Source organism: Nestor notabilis, unplaced genomic scaffold (assembly GCF_000696875.1).
Source record: "Nestor notabilis isolate BGI_N333 unplaced genomic scaffold, ASM69687v1 scaffold14731, whole genome shotgun sequence".
Classification (NCBI taxonomy): Eukaryota; Metazoa; Chordata; class Aves; order Psittaciformes; family Psittacidae; genus Nestor; species Nestor notabilis.
The window spans coordinates 410-15566 of record NW_009915271.1 but is presented as its reverse complement, the minus strand read 5'-3'; the positions used below and the strand labels follow the sequence as shown (position 1 = coordinate 15566).

Here is a 15157-nt window from a genome sequence, read left to right as displayed (position 1 = left end):
CAATGGCCACCATAGGTAATGCAGGGCACTGTGCCACAACCCGGCCTCTGTGCACTTCATACAGCAGCTAATGTTTGTTATCCAAGATTCTTTCTCCTTCACTCTCCTCAGATTTGATCTAAAGGACCTGTTTGGTATTATTACAATGCCCATAACCTCTTGCCCAAACAGATCTAGCCCGTGGTTTTTTGAACAGTATCAACTTCCACAAGAGAAAGAGACGAGATTTAAGTATTTTAAGGTACTTTTATTTAATAAATAACTTCAGTAATAGCACTGTAAAAAGTGAACATCTGTTAAAATAAAAAGGCACTTAAAACAAGAATATGACTATGATGCAGTTTGAATGGTCAGAGGCAAATATACATGGCACATGTCAAGGATGCTGTGTGACTTGTCACATGACAAACTATGCAATCTTAGCTACAGGGTAAAGGCAAATTTACAGCTAAGACTGCTCACAAAAAAGGAGAAAAATAAAAGCTGGTGTGATACAAAAATATTACAAAAAGAATTGCAACCAAATACGTTAAAAAGATTAGAAGGGTGACAAAGCACCAGGCTTTAAACCAAGGAAACATGACAGAATAAAGACACAGTATCAAGTAAGGCCCTTAGGTGTTTTGAGGATGTCTTGGTAAGGTACTTCATGATACTGCCACCCAGGGCTTGAATTTACAAAGAAAAACCAAGCAAGTTACCAGTCAGCAACTTTTTCAGTAATGGCACATGTTTTAAAGCTATTTTTTCCATCTTAACATTCTTCTCAACCCTTTCACTTTAACCCTAACCTGGCAATAAGCAACTTAACTTACACATTAAAAATAGATATGCACACGCTTTTCAGTCTTTTACACTGCCCACTTCCAACTTACTCAACTTACCATATACTTAATCACATCTAGCAAGTAGAAGACCAAATAACCACCAGCTCCATGCTACATGAGTTTAATTGTATCTGCAAACTCAAGCCCTGATTTCCCTGTAAAGCTAAAAAGTTTAATACTAAATGGCTAGGCAGAGCCCTCATGCCAATTGCTTTCACCATTTCCCTCCCAGGCATGCCAGAGCAGTATCGCACCCTGCAGAAGACCTGGATTTGCAGCACGGGAGTGGGAAAGGCTGAAAAAGGCACCACGTGACCTCAGCTGACCAGGCTACACAGTCTCAAGTTTTTTCTTTTGAGTCAGACCTCTGGCACCGATTACTTTTATTTGCAAAAAAATAAAACAAAAATAAAAAATTACATATGGTACATTTTCACACAGGAAAACAAACCTATATGTAATGAATTAGTAAAATCACTGCAGTTTGCCCTAATTCTATCTTACTGTGACTACAAAAATTGCTATGCTGCGTACAGTGTTGTGAAGTTACACAAGCAGTGTTCATTTTCCCTCGTATTTAGGATTGACTACAGTCGTCACTGCACTCTTGTAAATAGGATTTTCACCCTAGAAAAAGAGAAATATTTATGTTAACATTTAAAGAGACAAAAAAAGAAAAAGAGACGATGTTTGCAAGAAATGTAAAAGTTAGCCTAAAATTAGCGTAAGAAATTACCCATTAATGTTTTGTTTGTACATACAAACAGCTTAAGTCAAACTAGTTTTCCCTCTAGCAACTTGAACAAAGGCATGCTCAGCTAACAAGGCAAAGGGTTAGAGCACAATCCTGTTCAGTTCACACCAGAGACTTCCTTCACAACCTCCTGTGGTCACCTCGGGGGCCTGCAACCCACCATGGTATCTTTAAAGAAGAACAGAACTGTAAAACAGCATTGTTTGAAACCATGGCTGACCACAGACCACATTCTGTGACAGTAAACATTTAAATTGCTTATCTTGTATCATAATTTAATTCTAGAAACAAAGTGGAAAGGCTGGTAGTATTTTTATAATATACATTCAATATGTACATTAAACATTCAGTACTCAACATTCTCCTTTTATTCCCGCAGGTCCCCCAATCCCCGTATGTACAAAATACACAGATAAAACAAAAGCTTCTGTACTGATGCAAATGCTGTAAATAAAAACATTATTCCTACTGATATGAGAAATGCCTACAATAACAACTGCTTCCATCTCTCTTGCTGAGATTTGAAAACCTCTAAATAAATCTTATTTTAAGATTCCTTTGTTCCGAGGTTTCCTTTTACTTCAGTAAAACTTACTGCACTTACGGCATCCTTGCGCACTGAAGATGAACAGCCTGGACTCAAAATTAGTAGATAAATCTCAGCAGGAGAAAGGACTGCCACCAGGACTGCACCCACACAGCCGGGACCTGCAGTACTCCGCCTCTTACCACCACCTGAACATCAACCTGAACAAACATTGTTCACCAGCGCAAAACTCTTCCGTGTGTACAGAAATAATTCCTGTGGGAACGCAGTGCAGTGCCTGAGTGCAATTCTGGCCAGAATTGAATGTGGCCTTCAGCAGCAGTAAAGGAATCTCTCTCCCTCGCAAGTTCCCCTCAATCTGAGATGGCCTATATGACTATATTAGTTAAATTCCACTGTATTAAATCACACAGCATTTAAAATATTTCAGGTTAAACCAATTTTTCCTGGAGTCAATTAAAGGAAATCCTCCTGCTAGACACACAAACACCAGGTGCGTGTGTCTGTTTTCTCAGGGTCATAAACTTGGAAAATCAACTGGGAATACCACAGGATGTGCCAAGAGGCGACAAGGCAAGCAAGAAACCAGCTAGGTGTGAAATGTTCATATCACAGCTCCTGGGAAGTTTGTTGCCTTCTGTTAGCAAGACCTGGTTACGTGGCATGTAACTGGTCTACCCTGACAACAGCAGCTGCTGCTAAGGCAGACCATTTAGGTGGTGAGCTGCCTTTCTGCCATGGTTCCTTTCACAGACAAAGGGTGTTTCTCCTTCAAGCCAGCTTCTCTGCATGCAGAGAGCAATGAGGCACAACCAATCCTGCCTAGACCAACAGAACCCAGCCACAACCTGGATCGCTGGACAATGGAAGCCAGGATTCTTTGTTCGCTCTTCTCAAGAGCAGAGTCAATGTGTTCTGGCCTGAGGTGAAGGAAGAACCGAGTATCCAGTGCTGGCTGCACTTCACAAATACACAGTAACAGCAACAGACCCTTCCAACAGTTCCTAGGCAAACTCTGGCTTGACCAAAATTATATCAGCTACTGGTTCAGAAAGGGATGGGGAATTAAGATTTACTTTTTAAATCATGGGAACACAATGCTGTGGCTAGTCCTCTGCCAGAGTAATCAATGCAAGATTACTCCCGCCAGTATTTTCAGTAAATAGCTTTGCAATAGTAAGATATAAGTGAAAGTGGAAAAACATCCAGGGATGAGGCATTTAATCTGAAGTAACTTAAGCATCTCATTACACGTCAGAGTTCTTGGCAACATACTTTATTTGTTTCCTCACAAGTTTTAATGGAGAATTCTTAAAAATATAAATCAGTAAATTCTCTGATGCAGAGCAAGTACGTAAGCTTAATAAGTTGTCTCAGGCCAGGAGGTATTGCACAGCTTTTCAAAGGCAAGGCATTATGTAATGCTTGTTACACTGTGCTTTTAACCTTCAACATTTCACAAAACAGGCTACCCCCAGCATGTACATACAGGGAGGTGTATCTTTACATTTTCCAGTTTGTAAAGAAGAGATAATGTCTATTGGATAGTGTAGGAATTGGTAAAAAGGTTAGGGCTAAAACTGGGAAATTTGCAGGGTGCTGCTCACACAATTAATTTGTGCTTGTAATCAGGTTTAAAATGCAAATTGCATGGTAAGATTGTATTTTTTTTTTTTTACGGTGCTGCTGTTTCAAACGAAATCAGAATTTGAAATTTACATGCTTTTTATTTAGCCTAAGCCCTACTTACAAAGAATTGAAACCCTCTGCTTCCCATGTACTTGCACTTCAGGCTCTTAAGAACTCAGAAGAGCACACTGGGATTTAGGTCACTGAACAAGGCATCTCCCCACAGCAATTGAGAGTCTCAGTTCCCATTACAAACAACAGAGACCTAGTCACCACACAGAGAACTATTCAGCTTCACACAACCTTATGTTTGATCCCTGAACGACTCTCGAGGCTCCTCTGACTGTAACAGCAGCACAGGCACCCAAGGGACTTGCAATTCCTTCCCTGTGATCTTCTGCTGGATGGGCAGCGACGGCCTTGGCTTTCCCAGCCACACTCCATCACTGTGCCTCAGCCCTGGCCTTGAGAGGTCTTCTGTAGATAGCTTATCATTAAAACTAACAGGGGAGTAGTAAATAAATGTCCACTAGTCCAACAGGAGTCTCCCCTCACCTATGGCCCTCACAGCTGGCACATGGTGTAAACTCTGAGATTAGCAGCATTCCACATTTTTAACTGGCCACTAAAACATGGTATTCCAAACCTGCCATCTTAGACAAATACTGCTGTTTTTAAACAAACATGTTTTCTTTATGCCACTGCAGAGAATACGTTGGTTTAAGCATGCAAAGTTAGGGAAAATGCTACATGCCCCTATAAATGAAAATACCATGCACACTTAAACCAAAATAAAAATCAAACAGTAACTTTATACAAAATTGAGTGAAATACATTGAAATAAAGATGGAGGCATTTTTATAAAGTACCTTCAACAGAAAATAAAGAACTATGTTCTCGCAAGAGTATTCACTTTCAACTAGACTGGGGTGTTCAGAAGGTAACAGTCCAGTCTAGTATTGCATATAGATTAACCTATTATTTAGGATGTCTGATTAACCTTCTTATGCCTTTTTTCTCCATGGACTTACTGCTTCAACAGTCACTTAAGCTACCTTTATTGTGGGTTTAAATTCTAAGCCACTACAAGAAACTATACTCTAGAATGTTTAAACTCATCACATACATTGTTCAAGGGCTGGTTCTTACTATTTTCAGCTCTCATGAATATCAGTAATTATTTTACAGTAATATAAAACGAGCCACCTGTCCACCCATAAATACGGCAGTTGCATCAGAGGACGAAGCAAAGCCAAGGTTAAGGGCATTACAGACGACAGAGGGCGTCGGTTACCACGACTGGAAGAGCAGAGGGAAGGAGCCAGGCTGCTATTAAGTACACGCGCTTTCAATGGCACAAATCTAAACCAGACGGGCAGTGAAGACAGCAAGGCCTGACAGCAGTGAAAGGATGCTAAGACAGTAGCTACACTGCAGGCCAAGGACAGATGGAACTTGATTCAGCCTAACTGGCTTTAGCATCAACTGCAAGGATACTGTGGCAACAAGTCACTCACAACATCATAGAATCGAATCATAGAAGAGTTTGGGTTGGAAGGAACCTTAAAGCTCATCTAGTCCAACCCCCTGCAATAAGCAGGGACATCTTCAGCTAGATCAGGTTGCCCAGAACCACATCCAGCCTAGCCCCGAATGTCTCCAGGGATGGTGCATCCGCCACCTCTCTGGGGAACCTGAGCCAGTGTTTCACCACCCTCATTGTAAAGAATTTTTTCCTCACGTCCAGCCTGAATCTCTAATCTCTCCTCTTTTAGTTTAAAACCATCACTCCCCATCCTATTGCAACAGGCCCTGCTAAAAAGTCTCTCCCCATCTTTTTTATAGGCCCCTTTGGAGCGTAACTGATGAGGTATTTGGGCTCCTGGCCCCTGACAAAGCTTCCTGGTGCTGCAGTTGACTCACTGAAGTAACCAAGCCCATGTGTGCATTTGACCACTGTGGAAGGGGGGGAAGTGTCATACAAACTGCATGGCTTCATTTTATTGTGTATGTGTATACACCTGGAGGGAACCTACTGCAGTGTCACTGTCTTGTAATGGGATTTCACATGACTTTCTTGCTTTGGCAATAGAAGACAACTTGTTCTTAACCTAAATGAAAAGATACTTCAACAATCTAAAGATCCCAGAAAACCTTAGTTACAGCGGAAATGAGGATTTTCTTTACTTCCTGTGGGTCACCTATTCTGCAAATACCAATCTCCTTTTTGGTGGCCAATAAATGCTTAAAAAACCCCACATTTCCATACTTTTAAACTTCACAACAAAACAAAAATGCAAAGTCAATCCCTCCAGTTACACAAGAGGAAAGCTTTCTACGAGTACAATTTGAGGAGAAAATGGCAGCACTATGGACAATAGATCCTGAAAGTCATGAGGCAGAGAATGAGAGCACAGAATGGGAGTTACACACCATATGGTTTGTTAGATGCTTGTCCTGCATGCAACAAGAAGTACACTGCTGAATGTGTAGCAGAAGAGAAGGTAACAAGAGTCTTAACCAGATGGATTATGTGAAATGTTAGAAAGGAACAAGAACTCCATTTCCTCCCCAGAATAACCAACTCAGAGAAGAAAAATGGAAATGAGGTGAATGTGGTCGGTGTGGCAAGCAAAATGAACATTTTTACAATCAATTCTGAACACACTCGGAAGTGAAATGATTGCAAAGAGAAAAGGAAAGTATATTCCATCAATGAAGGGCTCAGAATGCTGGACAAAGTATTTGGAATTGTCACAGTGAGGACAGATAAGAGCTTAAATACTCATAATTCCTGCTTTCTGCCCTCATTTTACCTTTACAAAATATTTTGATTTTGAAAAACGGAGGCAGCAGACAGAATAAAATTAGAGATACAGATTCTTCCCTTCCGCTGGCTCCTGAAAAAGGCCTTGCATGTATAAAGGGATGTGCTGCCTTCCCAACTTCTTCATTCCCCTCCCTCTACTCTGTTCTCTGTACTTCTTATCTCTCAGCACTCTTCTGACATCCACTCCCCATCTCATCCTCCCTTTCTCATTCCTTCCCGAGCAGACAGCAGGAGAGCACCTAAAGTCTTTCAGAAAGTGCAACTTCAAAGCCTACAGAAGGCATCCATCCATCCATCCCTTCTGGTTTACTGACTTGCTCTTCTGGATACTGCTGTTCCTCCTTGCAGGCTGGGTGTGAAAAGAACTGAAATCCGCATTTCCAAACAGAAATGAGGTGTCCACGCAAAGTTTAGGAGGGGCTAAGAAACTAGGGGAAAATGCATCTATAGAGGACAAGAGTATTTCCTCCTCTCAATGTTGTTTTCTATGAAGATCCCCAAGCTGGTTGGGCTACAAGGACACTGATAATGCCAGTTTCAAAAGAAATAAAAGTTGGAAAAAATAAAGATGCATATTTAAATAGAAAATCAGTAAAAATTATAGAATCAGAAGAACATATGCATTTTACACTTTAAATACAGATAGTTCTGTACTAGGTTAATAAGCCAAAGCAGTTAAAATGAAAAATCTGTAAGGCTACTTTGAATGTTCCCAGAGTTACTCTAATAAACCCAGTGATATTTATAGGCTGGAATGTCTTAAGAGTATCTAAACTAGCTTTGCAAATATATCAACTTTAAGCAAACTGACTGCTGATTTGAGGAAATAGATGACAACCCCTCCCCTGAATGCTGTGTCCCTCCACAATCTAAAGAGCTTCTTCAATCCTAACAGCTCTTATTCTACATATATCCACACTTTCAGCCACCAAAGAAGATAATCACTTGTAGAATAGCTCACACCAGTAGTGGTGGTATTAGTAAGTAAGCAATCTTGCTGTCCAAACAAGTTAAAAATTCTCAAGCTCCACTCTTTAGAACCCCAGACTCAAAGCAGCATTAGATGAATTGAGCAAGACTCAAACTGTGATTAAATGACTGTGACACACAGTGAGTTTGAAGTGACATGCAAAGGGAAAAAAGGAAGAAAATGAAAGACGATACAAACTGAGACTTAGAGACCAGCTTTACGTCCATAGTTTGGATTCTTGAAATTGTTAATAGGGCTCTTGTATATTGGATTTTCTTGCTGAAGTAAAAGAAATGGTCAATGTCGAATAATTCAACAGAAAAAAAAGTAATAGTCTCACCTATCAGTGAAAAAATCATGCTATACATAAAGTTAGTATTATTTTTTAACAGCATAGAATTAATTTTCTTAAATAAAAATGAAAGGCTTCCTAGGAGATCTATTTTTTTTTTAATTATTCTCTCATCAAGCACATGTGGGTGTTGACTTCTACACAAGTGTAGTAAAGGGGTTTTGATAAGCAGATTCCTAAGGTTTCCAGAGGTAGTGACCTCACAGCCTATGAAAACCTACAGCCTGCAGGCCTGGTTCTCTTGCATAGTTTTCTGTTGATAAGGGGCTGGGAAGATTTCAACAAACCAATTCCAGACACCATTTTGTGACTAGTTATTGAATTCTCTCAACTAAATGTGTGTAAGTATTTTCGTAAGTGTAAAATCTTCTTCGCTTAATGCAGAAGTGACTCATCTTCTATTAAACATTTTAATACTATGTTAAGTGTGGCAGAACTGCAAAGCTCAACTATTCTGTCACCAGCACGTTTTCTTTCTGAAATTTTATTTTAACTGAAGTTACTACTCACTTTTCTAACCCAAGAGGTACTGCTCAAAGAGGGTTGTTTCCTCCCACCCCCAGTGGTAACACACATGTTCTAAAGACAATCTGAAACATTAAGGCATATGACAAAAATCTTCTATTCTTCCTCAACTACTGCAGCTTTTATACCGATGAAAGCCTCCTGACTTACCGTATCCCACTTAGCATTCATCTTCTCCTTTTCAAATTTAGCAAATTCTCTTCTGTCATGAATGATCATTAGTAGTTTCCAAATCAATAATAATGCAAGTCCAATAAGAACAATTCCTGCAACCACACCAGCTACTATGGGAATGATGTCAGGGCCGCTGGGGCATTCTAGGGAACAAAGTGAGGGAAGCATGATTGTACAAGATGGTAAAGGTAATGCATATACAGATGTGTTTAAAGTTTCATTTTGTACTGAAGCCAGTATTTTGGATATCGGAGATATGCCAACACTATTCTCCTTTCAAATAATGGAAGTTTTGGCATGTGTACATCCTGTAACATTCCAGCATATTTCTATCTTTCCAATTTGTGTTTAATCTTAACAATAAAACAACTCATGTTCTCATGACGAAGCCTACACATTGTTAACTCCTTGAGCTATTCATCTAGAGTATTAGAGTAAAATAACTAGCAATTGTATTTGCAACATGCAAGTGCTCCAAGTCAAAGGTGATGCTGGACGGATAAACCACCTGGAATACAAATGCAGATTAGCAAAACAGTCCCCACATCTTTTATCAACAGCGCTGCAGAAAAAGGGTGTTCCTCATTTTATCTCAGGTGGCTGCTATTGTTAGTAGGCAATATCTAGAGATAAGTAATAAATTTGTTTGAGACAGATTTTTTTTTAAAGGATATTTCCTCATCTTGGAAATTGATCTCAAAATAAAATAAAAAAAAAAAATGGCACAGATTCTTTGATTAAAAATATAATGTACTTTCAAAATAAGTGAATTGTGTTTGAAAAAGAGAAATATAGATGCAAAATTATTTAAGGTGACTGACATAGAAATAATAATCCTCCAAAATAAAACCCAATCCTTCTTATTAATATAAAATTCTCAATAATCACAAACTGAACAAGGGCTTTTACAGAGCTCAATGCACAGACTGAAGGAATCAAAAGCAAATAAATGCAGCTTCTGTGCTGACAATAGGAACACTGCTTGCCCCCAAACTGCAGACTCCCAGTTTTGGTAGCTGCCTCTGCAGGAGTGAGTGCAGTGGAAAGGGACATGACAGGAATTTTTTGGGAAACACTAAGCAACAAATGTCTGCTCCATTGAACACAGCACTACCGAACAGAGTTTGTTCCTTCAGCACTCATCTGGCAAAAAAATTCAGGTCCCTCCTGGTGCACGAAGGCTTGATTCAGCTTTTAATCAAGGCGACACAAGTTTATTCATGAAGAAAAAGTCAGACTCCAAAAGTGTAGGGCATGTGTTGACTTGTCCTAAAAGACAAGGCTCACAATCCTTCTCCATACTTTGGACTACATTTTTAGAGAATTTAAAACATTCTGAAGTAGTATTTATTTCCAGGAGCCACTGATCTGTGTTAAGTGATGATCACCCCAATGACCAATTCTGAAAATTCCTTGAGTAGAACATAACACTGAGTCTTTCAACACACAAGTAAGATTTGTATTTTGTATCAGGCTTATAAAAATCAGGGGAATCACACAATGCTAATGTACAAAACCAGAATTTTTGCACTGTTAGATGTAACATCCAGCAACTCAAACTAATACTACTCTCGTAAATAACTGGTAGATCGCTGACTGCACTATAGATTTGGTCTCTTTTTGTATCAGAAGCTTGAGCAAAATCAAGAACAGTTGACTACTAAGGATTAACCATGCAAAAGGCTTTTCAGATCTATTCCTGAAGGTACCTCAGTTAAGGAAAAGCAAAGGTTTCCAGTATGAATAATTTAAGTAGTTTGCAGGTGGGCTTTTTTGTGTGTAAGACTGGTCCCATACTGGTAAGAAAAAAAGCAACAAAACCCCACAGATATCATTGCTTCTAATCTTGTAGGACAAGCCTGGTCAAAAAATAAAAAAATCCAAAAAATCACAATTCAGACATCTAGGACTTGCCAGAGGACAGGTAAAATCAGCCTGCAAAGTTCATCAAGTGGAAACATGAAATGCTTTAACAAATACATGTATCCGATTGACTTTTTGTTTTTAGGAAACAAAGCCTGTTTCTGTCAGTCTAAAGGTTTGAAAAATCTAGATCTGGAGAGACTTGTGTTCTTCTAAAGCCACTCAAGTTCCAGCCGTCCACGGCTCTCACTCAGGGAATAGGTGCCTATTTCTGAATGCACCTCACTCGCACAAGTCAACCAAAGCTACTTTGTAGTACACAACTGCATGACTTAACAACAAAAGCAAGGGGATAGCAGGCAACATCATGCTCATACCTGGGGTCTCTACCACGTGGACATTGGCTTCACCATTTGAGTTGACAGAGTATGTGAAGTAGAACCAGCAGTCGTCAACATCTTTCTCTTTGCAATGAGACAATGGATCAGGCTGTCCAGGCTGTGGCAACTTGTCTCGACTTTCCACCCGTGTCATGTTGAAATGCATGCATTCCTGAGAACATGTTTCCTTCTTTTCTCCCTTATCGAAAGCTCTGCATTGAACACAGTCTCTGTGGAAAGCACAAATTAGAAGCAATTAGAAGCAATGCTTTTTAATATATTCATTAAAGATTTCTAGCATTTATTCTGAAGAAACATAAAGGAGAAAATGTGGAAAAAAAGAAATCCAACACTTACGCCATAAAGGTCAGGAAAAAATAAGGCAAGACATGGCTCTTCACCAGCCAGAACATTTATGTACCTTGTAACAGCAAGGTACATAAGCCCCCTTTAATAAATACCTCTATCTCTGGACAATCCGTCAGCTTCAAGGACAGGAAAAAAACCCCCTACGTCTCTAAGAGGAAGTAAGGTTAAAACTTTTTCAGACACTTCCACCTAGAAAATGAATACTCTCAGAGAAGGCAGTGTAGGAACAGAATACTTATAGTGAAACAGTATCTGAGACACAGACTGGTTAAAAAGAACACACTGAGTGACAAGCTTTACAGTAGGATATCGCTCTGAATAACTCAATGAAAAGAGCAGACTTAGCAGGATTTTTATACGAAAAGGACTGTGCCGTGAGAAAACCTTAAAGTCAGCTGCACAAAGCCAGAAATCAGCCCAGGCACTAAACATAAGCTTATTCCGAAGTTTCTGTGCAGAAAATGCTTGGTTTCTAAAACCCTGGATTTCCAAAGGCAGGGTGCAAATGTCACTGGCCCACACAAATCTAGATTTAACTTTTGTCAGCATTGTTGATGACTTTTCAATAGTATTTCAGAATGAAAGTTTTAAGCTAAAATATTAGATGAAGTTTTAACTATTCTGGAAATCACACATTGTATGTATGCTTTTGTTACATTAATTTCAAAACGTCTAGATGATGGGACTTTACAGTTTGTCATATTACAGATGTATGTTCCTTCCAGCTCTGCAGAGAAGGTTAGCTGTGGATAATCAGACAGGAAACAGGGAAAAGCTGTAACCTGCCCAAGTCAATCTGAATGGTTAAAACTGATTTTACATAATGTACACATTTGTATGCCTAACTACATATAGCAGGGAAAGAATTCAAGAAATAATTAGCCTACCTGGAAGCAATCAAAATACTGTATTAAGAATATTTTGTTTGTAATTATTGATTCTCACAAAACAACTTTTACTACCTAAAGAGACCACATGTCCCTGCACTTCAGGTGGAAATAAGCATGGTATCAGAAGTGCACACGTAAATATCACAAACTCAAATGCACAGAGGCTGTGACTTGGTTTTCTCGGTACTTACTTGTGCTCCGCACAGACTCCGAGGCAAGTTTGACACATTTCACATGTGGGCCCTTGGAATTTGGGATCTGTACAATTACAGGTGCCACATTCGCAGGTTCCTCTTCCATTGCAAATCTGCCCATTTGATGCCATACATGGTGCAGTGTCCAAAGAACAATCGCATGCGCTGCCAGTGAAGTTGGGGAAGCACTCACACACTCTGCATTTGCAGATACCGTTTCCTGTGCATTGGAAAGATACTTCAGTGAAATGAATCCTAATATAAAACATAACATTTGTGACAGTAAGAAATAAGTGTTCACCATCTCAGGGTAGACACAGGGAAAAGAAAACCCTGATGGAGCGATAATAAAGGTACTAATGAATTAAGAGCTACAAAAGAAATTTTAGCTCCTTGAAAAACTACTTACAGGCATTTCTCTCTTTTTTTCACTCTCCTACACTTACTATTTCCTTCCATAAACAAAATAATAAGACCAGGGAAAGCTGACCAAGACCAGTATAATGTGATGGCCGTATGTCCTGGGTAGAGAGCATTACAACACTGCTTTGGTTCAGTGTTATATGAATATAGATGTATATATGTATACAGATGATCACCTCTCTCTTCTTATCTAGCACTATTCAAATTTATAAAGCAAAACCTAAAAAGATGAGGAATATACTAACTTAGACTTCACAACACAGAAAACACCTTTGGCTCCCTAGACCACCACTATTCAGCTGCCGTACTTCTGACCTCACCCTGCCAAACTTCATGATCCTTACCCTCCCTATGCAGAAGTCAAAGTACCTGAATCTCCAGAAGGGTTTTTCAGATAAAATGGAAAGATCTTGCACTACATCTCTCCTTCTCAATTGAGAATGAAGCGTTTGCCAATACTTATTTGCTACCATATATTTTGGAACACCAACACCATGGCTCCTATCCTTTGTGGAGCAGGTTAGTAATACTGTATTCTGAGCAAATCAGACAATTGAGGTATTCTCATAATGCAGCTAAAGTTTAGTGACTTCTCCGTTTTAGTTTGGTATCACAATAAAAATTGAGGTAGTAGTTACACTCCTAGCAGGTACTTCCATGTGCCTAAGAAAGTTTTAGGACAAAAATACATGCAGCAAAATAATTTAAGACACTGGCTGCTGAAGGGTTTTCTAAACTGGTTTTGATTTTGGGAATTAACTGCCATCAGAGTCTTGTTCCAAGCACTCAAGGGGTTTTTTTCTGGATCTTGCACTTTTATTCTTCACTTACCTTCCAGAATAGTCTCAAGACAGCATCTCACTGATACCCTGTCAAGCACTGAGTCAAGCACTCACTATTACAAGTAAGCTGAGGTCATTATCTCTTTTTATCGACACAGTGGTTACACTGAGATAGCATAGCATTATAATCTCAGGACAGTTAGTTGTCTCAGCATTCTTTACTATAATACCTGAAGGTAATATCTGTAATACACAGCAGAAGTCAAGTTCACTTTACATCTTTCTTGGAGCTGTGATTCAAGGAAGGTGAAATGTGTATTAACACACCATATGTTCATGATCACAGAGAGCTGTTTTATTAATAGATAAGTGTTTCCAATCACTAAACCTGTGAATATTCTCATCTCTGCTATGAAGTGGCTAGATCTTTCAGCTAAGTATAACCACTCTGCAGGGTAGAGTTGACAGGCTTGTAAACTGCTGGTGAGTTTTGCCTGCAGAAACTCTGAAGTAGTTTCTCACCTCCACAAATCAAACCATTTGATCGATCACAGTTGAAGTTATCACATTCACAGTATTTGCCAGAATAGACTTCATTGGTGTTTTCTCTTTTCTTGCATACACACTGTCCACAAATGCATTCTCCATTGTTACTGCATATTTCTGTACTGTTCTCTCTCCTGCAGTAAGCATCCATATCCTCACTATTTACTTCATCTGTACTACATTCACAAAGTCTTCCAATACGTCCTTCATTACATCTGCAAGGTAAAAACACAACTGAAAATGTAAACTTTAAAGTCATACAATAGAAATACTGCAAAAATAGCATGAAGAACAGGAGTGGCTATTCTCTCAAGGGACATTCCAAGTTAAACTTCAAATGAGATTTCCAGCTGACAGCTACGTAGCCATTCTTGAAGATGCTGAAGCAAACTGGGCTAAGTTGCTCCTATACTGATTACTTGTTCCAGATAAGAAACTATGTGTCATCACCTCTATCTAAATTACCACATAACCACTATTAAGCCTGTGACAGAACAGGAATTATTTTTAAATGACAGTGACTGTTCATTGTAGCTGCTGTCATCTTTCAACAAGAAGATTTCCCATGAACAGCAATTAGGCAGGACAGTAGATGATGTGCAGAGATGCTGAGCAGAGATCTTCGGGCATCAGCACTTCTCATTATCAAGGTTACAGTATTGATGAACAAATGCAGGTTGCTCTTGTTCCCAGCAGTGATGGACAAACTGTTCTGGGACATCAGAGACAATGGTTGTCAGGAAACTGCTACCATTGCAAAAGCAAAAGGCTGTTCTTACCCACAGGTCGGTTCTCCCTGACATGAAACCATGGGGACACCAGTGACAGAGATACCAAGTTTAATAGTCTTTCTACACAAAGAGGAAAATCTATTATCTCTTAGGGGAACATAAAATACTGACTGCAAAAATGGAGCAATGGCCCATAAATACTGGATAAAAAGTGGCTTATTCCCCAACTTACAGAATACTAAGCAGTCAGGGGGCCATACCTTAGTCTGTCAAACACCACTTAACCTTCCCGAGGCAGGTATTAGTCCATCCTACACCAGAAGTCCTTGAAGAGTGAAGTCAGTATCTTTTGCTTTATTTCTAGTAAGTCA

The 15157-nt window shown here is 39.4% G+C and overlaps 1 protein-coding gene across 1 annotated transcript; it reads right to left on the bottom strand.

Annotated features, from left to right (window-relative positions):
• Positions 1-232: 232 nt before the first annotated feature.
• Positions 233-14289, bottom strand: LOC104413144 (integrin beta-1; the record flags this gene model as incomplete). The annotated part of the gene is made up of 5 exons (XM_010024065.1): positions 233-1454; positions 8585-8751; positions 10849-11081; positions 12302-12524; positions 14032-14289. Coding segments are annotated over 5 exons (947 nt in total), but the record flags the coding sequence as incomplete, so codon positions are not given.
• Positions 14290-15157: the final 868 nt, after the last annotated feature.